The 10,368-nt window shown below is 43.8% G+C and overlaps 1 protein-coding gene across 8 annotated transcripts in view; it reads right to left on the reverse strand.

Annotated features, from left to right (window-relative positions):
• The window catches only part of FGGY (FGGY carbohydrate kinase domain containing), a 426,891-nt gene that overhangs the window by 184,378 nt on the left and 232,145 nt on the right, over positions 1-10,368 (reverse strand). For all 8 annotated transcript variants that reach the window (XM_039238811.1, XM_039238799.1, XM_039238806.1 and 5 more), the window contains one exon: positions 2,623-2,726. In XM_039238811.1, coding sequence (XP_039094742.1) covers positions 2,623-2,726 — 104 coding nt within the window. The remainder of the gene's footprint in view (positions 1-2,622; positions 2,727-10,368) is intronic.

Consider the following 10,368-nt stretch of genomic DNA (forward strand, 5'->3'; position numbering starts at 1 on the left):
GGTCTGCCACCTGCATTCTGGAGCTCCTGAGACCCAGGTCATCTCCACTTCTTTAAGGGACATTACAATTGTGTGCAAGACAGCGAGGCACTGAGCAGATACATCTGGGGATGACAAAGAGCTAGGTCTGAGTTCTCAGCTCCCACTTAACAGCTTGCGAGCCTGGGAAAATTTCTGGACTTTACAATGCGTTAGCTGCCTGATTTGCAAAATGGATCCTAGAGGAAAAGGGAGTACCGTCCCCATTAAGAGACAAGAAGAATGATGGGGCGCCTGGGTGGCTTAGTCGGTTAAGCGTCCGACTTTCGCTTAGGTCATGATCTCGCGGTTCGTGGGTTCGAGCCCCACGTCGGGCTCTGTGCTGACTGCCAGCTCGGAGCCTGGAGCCTGTTTCAGTCTGTGACTCCCTCTCTCTCTGACCCTCCTCTGCTCACGCTGTCTCTCTCTCTCTCCCTCCTAGAAATAAATAAAAAATTAAAAAAAAAAGAGAGACAAGAAGAATGAGCGGGGAGGAACTGGCAGAGTCCCTCACATTCATTTGGACTTGCTTTTGCTCGGAAATCCAAATTAAGTGTAGTAAAAATGCCTAAAATTCAGATTTCACAGGAGAAACCAGATTAGATGTGTCCCTGTGAAAATGGGGGATGATTTAAATAGGTTTCAGTGTTCAGTTAGGATAGGCTAAGCAGTGTAGACTCATGTCAAGGGAAATAAGGACTGGCTGCCCTGAGGAGCACCTTCTACTTGAGGTGGCCTGAGGCCACTGCAAATCTCTCCCTTCAGCGACAGCTGGGCCCTACATTAGGGCTGTTGAGGGGAGAAAGAGGCTGCGATTTTTAAAACTCAGAGAAGTTCCACTTAACGGTGCACCTGGGTGGCTCAGTTGGTTGAGCGTCCAGGTCATGATCTCATAGTTCACAAGTTCGAGCCCTGTGTTGGGCTCTGCACTGACAGCTTGGAGCCTGGAGCCTCCTTCAATTCTGTGTCTCCTTCTCTCTCTGCCCATCCCAGCTCATGCTCTGTCTCTCTTCCTCTCAAAAATAAATAAACATTACCAAAAAATTTTTAAAAGAAGTTCCACTTAAAACCTTGTCCACAGAAACAAATAAAAGGGAAACTTTTTTTTTTTTTTTTTTTGGCTGGGAGAAAGGGAGGGTCAAGGAAATCTACAACCTTAAAGTTTAACACAAATGTCACCTCAGGAAGGTGTCCCTAACCCTGGACTGCTCCCAGCAGAGTCCGTCACTGTCTCTTTTCTGTCCAGCGCCATCAGTACTAGTAATCAGAAGCTAACCACTGAGGTGCCTACTTCATGGGCAGTACATCACATTGCCTCACTGACTGATCATAACACTAGGAGCTGTGTACAAGAGCTTTCCACATTCTGCAGAGAAGGAATCTGAGGCCCAGAGGGGTAAGCGCCTTGCTGGGGGGCCCACGCTCCATAAGCAGAAGAACTAAAACTGGAAACCAGTGGGGCTGGCTCCACCATCTCCACGCAATGGGAGACCAAGTACAATGTGGGCACAGCGCGGACGCTCAGGATGCTCAGAATCACAAGTTCAACCTGAATGGAGATTCCTGGGCCTTATATGGTGTCGTAATGGCTGCTGTAATTATGCCTTATCAACAGGAGGCCTCGTGTCACCCTCAGGTCCCCAAGGTTTAGCACAGCTCTGGATACAGAAGAGGGGATCAGTAAGTAAGTAAATGTACCACTATTGACTCAAACACAATATTTGTGGTAATAAAGGCTCAGTGGTCCCTGCTGTTACTCACACAGTTTGACACGGCACATGATTCCCCCCCTGGCTGCAGAGACTGGGCCCTGGACCATGTCCACGCTAATCCTTACCCACCTTCTGACTCCTCCTCCACCCACCTTCTGCCTCCTCCCCCTTCTCCCTCTATTTTACTCATCTGGGAAACATCCAAGGAGTCGTCCATCTAAGTTTAACAGAGTAATGACTTTTAAATAAAAATACGGTAGAAATGGGTACTTATCGAAATGGAATGCTTTCAGACTCATGCATTTAAAGAAGATATAAATTTTAGGGCAGGCACTAAATTTTAACTGCAATCTTGGAGAACGCCTTTCCACTAATTCATGGAGAAAAATTAACAAAGTGAAAATTGCTTATCAGTGTTCTTTTTAAGCCATGATATGCAGCCTAATTCTATAGATCATCAGGCTGCTTCCAGGGAGATAGATTTATATTGATTGGGAGAGAGCTCAGTGGCCAAGGAAAACAGATACCCCTTTGCAGAGAAGACTCAGAGACCCATTAGGGACAGATCAGCCTGGGAGCAAGGTATTGCCATCTTTGGATCCAATTTCACCCCTCACGCCTGGGCTCTCTGACCAGGCTGATATCAAAGACAGACTCAAACCTTTTCACACTTTTTAAGAATCTGGCTCAGGGGAAAAAGAAAGACCTGGCAAATCTAAGCACAGCTTTCGGGAGAAGGGCTGGGCTTCTGGCTAAACAGAGAAGGCAGACAGCAGGAAGGAAAGGAATTGAAGGGCAAAGGAGGGGCCAGCCACTTACATCTCCTCTTGGGCTGCTCCCACCCCCACCACCCCCCTGTGTGGGGGCCCCGCCCTCGGCCCTGAAGACTCACCCCCATGTGACAAGAAGATGTTCCACAGATGACAGCCAGCCGTGACGTCACTGGCTGTCCCTCACAGGCAAGGCCATGCCCTCTCACATCTGCTCCAATCACTCCTGTGAGAAAGCAAAACAAAACAAAACCCTCTTGAAAAAAAAAATAATGAGAAAAAAAAGCTAAGAACAAGCACACAACATTCCTTTTTATAGCCAAATGTTAAGAAAGTGTTTCTATGTAGGCCAGTCTCAAATGGAAACCGACGTAATGTACTTGCCTAGCATGGAAAAGCTAGGAAGCACATTCTGTCTGCATTTGATCCTGGTCAATGCATAGTATCTAACATTGTAGTAACGAGAGTAACTGTAATTAGAATAATAAGAGGTGAAGCTATGAGTGATCTTGTGCTCAGGAAATACCAGGGCACCGTGCTGCATATTTGCGTGTACAAGCTCAGGTTATATTAACCCTGTCTCAAGTCCATATTAGTAATGACACACATACTGGTGGGGAAATGGAGGCACGGAGAGGTTGGGTGACCTGGCCACTGTCATACTGCTAGCAAAGGGCAGAGCTGAATGGCTCTGGTTTAACACAACACATTTCAGTCTCAAAGAAGGCACCTGAGCTGCCTGATGATGTGAATCTTTTTGGCCTCTCTAGGTCCCCATTCTTACTATTACTTATCACAGAACTCTCAGTGTAAAGGGTGGGGTGAATGACAGTGAGTTTCCATTAAAAGAATGTGAGATAATGGAGACTCTTCCATAAACGGTATAAGCTCAGGCTTCTTCTCCAGACTGTATTTGTTGATACTTCTTGGATGAATGAAGTTATAAATGTGATAGAGTAAAAAGACTATTTAGATGCACACTGAATGTTCTCCAGAATAGATCACATACTGGGACACAGATCAGCCCTCAAGTACAAAAAAATCGAGATCATACCTTCCATATTTTCAGACCACAACGCTGTGAAACTCAAAATCAGGCACAAGAAAAATTTGGATAGACCATGAATACTTGCAATTAAAGAACATTCTACTAAAGAATGAATGGTTTAACCAAGAAATTAAAGAGGAAATTAAAAAGTACATGGAAGCCAATGAAAATGAAAACATGACAGACTAAAATCTCTGGGATACAGCGAAGGTTAAGAGGGAAGGATACAGCAATCCAGGCTGTCTTAAGGAAGGAAGAAAGGTCTCAAATACACAACCTAACCTTATACCTAAAAGAGCTGGGAAAAGAACAGCAAATGAAGGCCAAAACCAGCAGCAGAAGGGAAATAATAAAGATTAGAGCAGAAATCAACGATACTGAATTTAAAAAAAACCCAGATATGAAACCGGGAGATGGTTCTTTGAAAGAATGAACAAAATTGATAAACTCCTAGCCAGAACAATGAAAAAGAAAAAGGAAAGCACTCAAATAAATAAAAACATGAATGACGGAAGAAAGATCCCAACTAACACCACAGACATACAATCATAAGAGAATACAATGAGGAATTATATGCCAACAAATTGGGCAATCTGGAAGAAGTGGACAAATTCCTATAAACATGTAACTATCAAAACTGAAACAGGAAGAAATAAAAATTTGAACAGACTCATAACCAGTAAAGAAATGGAATCAGTAATCAAAACTCTCCCAACAAACAAGAGTCCAGAGCCAGATGGCTTTCCAGGGATATTCTACCACACATTTAAAGAAGAGTTAACACCTATTCATTTGAAGTTGTTGCAAAAAGTAGAAATGGAAGGAAACTTCCAAACTCATTCTGTGAGGCCAGCATTACGTCGATCCTAAAACCAAACAAAGACCCCACAAAAAAGGAGAACTACAGACCAATTTCCCTGATGAACATGCATGCAAAAATTCTCAACAAGATACTAACAAACCGGATCCAATAATATATTAAAAGAACTATTCACCACAATCAAGTGGGATTTATACCTGAGATACGGGGCTGGTTCAATATCCGTAAATCAATCAATGTGATACATCACATTAATAAAAGAAAGAATAAGGACCATGGGATTCTCTCAATAGATGCAGAGAAAGCATTTGACAAAATACAGCATCTTTTTTGATAAAAACCCTCAAGACAGTAGGGATGGAAGGATCATACCTCAAGATCACAGAAGCCACATACAAAAGAATCACCTCTAATAATACCCTCAGTGGGGAAAAACTGAGAGCTTTCCCCCTAAGATCAAGCAGATGACAAGGAAGTGCTAGCCTCAGCAATCAGGCAACACAAAGAAATAAAAGGCATCCAAATCAGCAAGGAGGAAATTAAACTTTCACCCAAAAGACTCCACCAAAAAACTGCTACAACTCATATGTGAGTTCAGCAAAGTCTCAGGACATAAAATCATGCACAGAAATTGGTTGCATTTCTATACACCAATAATGAAGCAGCAGAAAGAGAAATCAAGGAATTGATCCCATTTGCAATTGCACCAAAAATCATAAAATAGGAACAAACCTAACCAAAGAGGTGAAAAATCTATACGCTGAAAACTATAGAAAGCTTATGAAAGAATTTGAAGAAGACACCAAAAAATGGAAAAACTCTCCATGCTCATGGATCGGAAGAACAAATATTGCTAAAATGTCGATACTACCCAAAACAACCTACATATACACTGAAATTCCTATCAAAATAATACCAACATTCTTCACAGAGCTAGAACAAACGATCCTAAAATTTGTATGGAACCAGAAAAGACCCCAAATAGCCAAAGCAATCCTGAAAAAGAAAATCAGAGCTAGAGGCATCACAATTCTAGACGTCAAGCTGTATCATGAAGCTGTAATCATTAAGACAGTATGGTACGGGCACAAAAACAGACAGAACAGAACAGAACAGGAACAGGGCACCTAGTGGGCTCAGTCAGTTAAGCATTTGACTTCAGCTCAGGTCATGATCTCAGGGTTCGTGGGTTCGAGCCCCGCATCGAACTCTGTGCTGACAGCCAGCCAGCTCAGAGCCTGGAGCCTGTTTCAGATTCTGTATCTCCCTCTCTCTCTGACACCCCCCCCCCCCCGCTCATGCTGTCTCTCTCTCTCTCTCAGGAATAAATAAAACATTAAAAATTTTAATAAAAGAATAGAACAGGAACAATATAAAGAACCTAGAAATGGACCCACAAGCATATGGCCAACTAATCTTTGACAAAGCAGGAAAAGAGTATCCAGTGGAAAAAAGACAGTCTCTTTAACAAATGGTGCTGGGAAAACTGGACAGCAACGTGCAGAAGAAAGAACCTGGACCACTCTCTTACACTGCACCACAAAAATAAACTCAAAATGGACGAAAGATCTAAAAGTAAAACAGGAAGCAATCAAAATCCTAGAGGAGAAAACAGGCAACAAACTCTTTGATGTCGGCCACAACTTCTTACTCGACATATCTCTAGGGGCAAGGGAAACAAAAGTAAAAATGAACTACTGGCACCTCATCAAGATAAAAAGCTCCTATGGGGTGCCTGAGTTGCTCAGTCGGTTAAGCATCTGACTTCAGCTCAAGTCATGATCTCATGGTTTGTGAGTTCAAGCCCTGCGTCAGGCTCATCGCCTACAGCTTGGAACCTGGAGCCTGCTTCGGATTCTGTGTCTCCCTTTCATTCCTCCTTCCCTGCTTGTTCTCTGTCTCTCTGTCTCTCTCTCTCTCTCTCAAAAATAAAGATTAAAAAAAAGATAAAAAAGCTTCTGCAAAGCAAAGGAAATGATCAGCAAAACTAAGAGGGAACTGACAGAATGGAGGAAGATATTTGCAAATGACATATCAGATAAAGGGTTAGTATCCAAAATCTATAAAGAACTGATCAAACTCAACACCCAAAAAGTAAATAATCCAGTGAAGAAATAGGTAAAATACATGAATAGACACTTTTCCAAAGAAGACATCCAGATGGCTAACAGATACATAAAAAGATGCTCGACACCACTCATCATCAAGGAAATACAAATCAAAACCACAATGAGATACCATAACCTCACACCTGTCAGAATGGCTAAAATTAACAACCCAGGAAACAATAGATGTTGGCAAGGATGCAGAGGAAGGGGAACACTTTTGCACTGTTGGTGGGAATGAAAACTGGTGCAGCTACTCTGGAAAACAGTATGGAGTTTCCTCAAAAAAATTAAAAATAGAACTACTCTTCAAACCAGCAATTGCACTATGAGGTATCTATCCAAAGAATATAGGAGTGCTGTTTCTAAGGGGCACAGGCACCCCAAGGTTTATAGCAGCACTATCATCAATCACCAAAGGATGGAAAGAGCCCAAATGCCCATCAACAGATGAATGGATAAGAAGATAGGGTACACGTGCATGCACACACACTAGAATCTTACTCAGCAATCGAAAGAATGAAATCTTGCCATTTGCAACAATGTGCATGGAGCTAGAATGTATTATGCTAAGCAAAATTAGTCAGGGGAAGATAATGATCATATGATTTTACTCATATGTGGAATTTGATACAAAACAGATGAGCATAAGGGAAGGGAAGCAAAAAGAATATAAAAACAGAGAGGGAGAGAAACCATAGAGACTTTTAAATACAAAGAACAAACTGAGGGTTACTGGAGGGTTGGTGGGTGGGGGGATGGGCTACATGGGCGAGGGACAGTTAAGGAGGACACTGGTGGGGATGAGCAGTGAGTATTATATTTAAGTGATGAATCACTAAATTTTATTCCTGAAATCATTATTACACCGTATGTTGACTAACTTATAATTAAATAAAAAGATATATAATTGCAATGAATATATTTTTTATCACTGAGACCTCGAAGACTTTAGGCTTTGTTCTTCCTTTCTCTGCCTCTTAGCCTCGGGTGGCAGGAGCAGGGAGTTAGGGCAAGCAAACTGAACATTCCTTTATATGCTATTATGAAGGCAAATATCAACAAAGAGTTAAGGTGAATTCAGCTAATTGGCCTTTATCTAGATAAAGTGATTTCTGGGCAATGTCCTTATGGCCAATGACCCAGAGCTCACCCAACCAGCCAGATCAGCTGAATTCATCCTGACAGTGAGGTGGCAGACACTTTGTTATGTTGCCTTTGTATCCTCAAAATTTAGAATTTTCATAACAGACCACTAAATGGACCATCAATGCTATCATATAAATTATACTCCTGTTTTGTACTGAAAGATTGCCCTGTAAATGCAATTAAATGACTTTTTCTCTCTTTTTAAAAAATTTTTTAAAAAATGTTTATTTTTGAGAGAGAGCGAGCAAGCACAATTGGGGGAGTAACAGAGAGGGACACAGAATCCAAAGCAGGCTCCAGACTCTGAGCTAGCTGTCAGCACAGAGTCCAATGCGGAGCTTGAACTTGTGAACTACGAGATCATGACCTAAGCTGAAGTCAAAAGCTTAACTAATTGAGACACCCAGGCACCCAGACTTTTTCTCCGTTTAAAAAAAAAAAAAAAAAAAGACTATTTAGAGCCTAGAATTGCCCATCATTTATTAAAATGTCCAACAAGCATCTTCTTTATTATTTTTATTTTTTTAAATATAGTTTATTGTCAAGTTGGTTTCCATACAACACCCAGTGCTCATCCCAACAAGTGCCCTCCTCCATGCTCATCACCCCCCCTTCCCCTCTCCCCCATCCCCATCAGCCCTCAGTTTGTTCTCAGTATTTAAGAGTCTCTTGTGGTTTGCCTCCCTCCCTCTCCTTAACTATTTTTTTCCCTTTCCCTTCCCCCATGGTCCTCTGTTAAGTTTCTCCTGTTCCACATATGAGTGAAAACATACGGTATCTGTCTTTCTCTGCCTGACTTATTTCACTTGGCATAATAACCGCGAGTTCCATCCACATAATAAGCATCTTCTTAAAAAAAAAAAGTTTATTTTGAGGTGGGGAGGGGTTGTCAGCAGGGGAGGGGCAGACAGAGAAGGAGAAAAAAAGAATCCCAAGGAGGCTCCCGGCTGCCGCACGGAAACCAACTTAGGGCCTGAACTCACAAACCTCAAGATCATGACCTGAGCAGAAACCAAGAGTCAGATGCTTAATGGACTGACCAGGGGCCCCTCCAACAAGCATCTTCTCTGCACAACACTATATAGCAGGCATCGTGGCGTGGGAGCCCGCACACACCCCTCAGGGAGGGACACGGAGCTTGAGCGGGGCAGGACAGGGCCTGGGCTCCCGCTGACCTCCCCAGCTCCACTAGGCACCAGCCCCGCCCCCAACTCTCAACTCTCCTTCCCGGTTCCAGACCTTTACACTTGTTCTTCCCTTACCTGAGATGCCGTTCCCCCACTTCTTTGCCAGGCTAACTCTTGTTTATTCCTCACTCAAATGTTACTTCCTCAGGTGGCTTCCCTAGAAGCTTCTGGAAACTGGCCTGCCTTATCCATGTGCTTAGCAGTCAAGCCTCCACTCGGGCTGCCCAGTGTGGTGGAATGGAAACAGAGCCCTAAGTGGAGCACTTCAGTGCAGGGGGTCATTGAAGTGGGTGCAGGGGACCACAGGGACAGGTGAGCTCACAGGCAGGGTGCAGGGAGGTCTCCCCAGAAAGTGGATCTATGCTGCTGCCTTCCGCAGGAATTGGCCAGGGGAAAGGCGGCAATGAGGGCGCCTCCTTGGGCCACAAATCCCCAGATATTAAAGGCGCTGGCTGCTCAGGCAAGCAGGCCTTTCCAGAAAGCAGGATCTAAAGGCCCTTACATTCCAACAACTTTCTAGGTTTTTCCAAGGCTTTTTCCAAACTCTACCTTCCCAAGCACAGCAACTTAAAACCCTCAGCCACTGGTCATCAGAGGCCCATCAGCAGGGGGGAGTAAGACTCTTTCAAACTTTCTGTGGCGGTTATCACACCAGTGAGGTCTCAGCAATCAGGTGACTGAGGTCTGAGACTGAACCCATAAAACTTCCTGTTGGCTTTCATCAGGTCCTCTGCTCTGCTCAGTACTGTGGGCTCCTGCAGACTGCGGTTCCCAGACTCAGAGTCGGCCGGGGCAGCCGGGAGATCCGAGGGCTGCAGGAAGTGGAGAGAGAGAGAGCAGCTCCTCCTGCGTGATGACTTCAGCTCTGCTCACAGGGCCGCGTGGCTCTGACATCTGCTGGTGTCCGCCACCCGTGGACTCTGGTAACCTGTTTCCTTTGTTCCTCTAGCCTCAAGGGGAGGTAGCAGCTTCTATTTTGCTGATTCCCAGCTTGCTTTATAGGGATTTAGCCATTCTTGGTCCCTTCATGCTCTGGGTTGCCATTTTTTGTGTACAAAATTCTGTCTTTTAAATACTTAGCACATTTTACATTTTTCTGGGTGGGCCCTGAGTGACAGAGCTCCCCATCCAGGGCACAAAGGCTTTTGCACAGGAAGAAACCCTAGGTAGAGCTAGTGTGAACTGAGGTTTTTTTTTTTTTTTTTTAATTTTTTCCAAACACATACTTATGTTTTCAATTTTTCTTTTTTTTCCTTTTTTTAAACATAGTTTATTGTCAAGTTGGTTTCCATATAACACCCAGTGCTCATCCCCACACGTGCCCTCCTCCGTGCCCATCGCCCCTTCCCCTCTCCCCCACCCCGTCTGCCCTCAGTTTGTTCTCAGCATTCAAGAGTCTCTCATGGTTTGCCACCCTCCCTCTCCCCAACTGTTTTTCCCCTTCTCCTCCCCCATGGTCCTCCGTTAAGTTCCTCCTAATCCACCTATACATGGTGGAAAGAGCCTAAGTGTCCATCAACTGACAAATGGATCAAGAAGATGTGGTTTATCTATACAAT

This window comes from Hyaena hyaena, unplaced genomic scaffold, assembly GCF_003009895.1.
Source record: "Hyaena hyaena isolate Hyena2069 unplaced genomic scaffold, ASM300989v1 scaffold_5, whole genome shotgun sequence".
Lineage (NCBI taxonomy): Eukaryota > Metazoa > Chordata > Mammalia > Carnivora > Hyaenidae > Hyaena > Hyaena hyaena.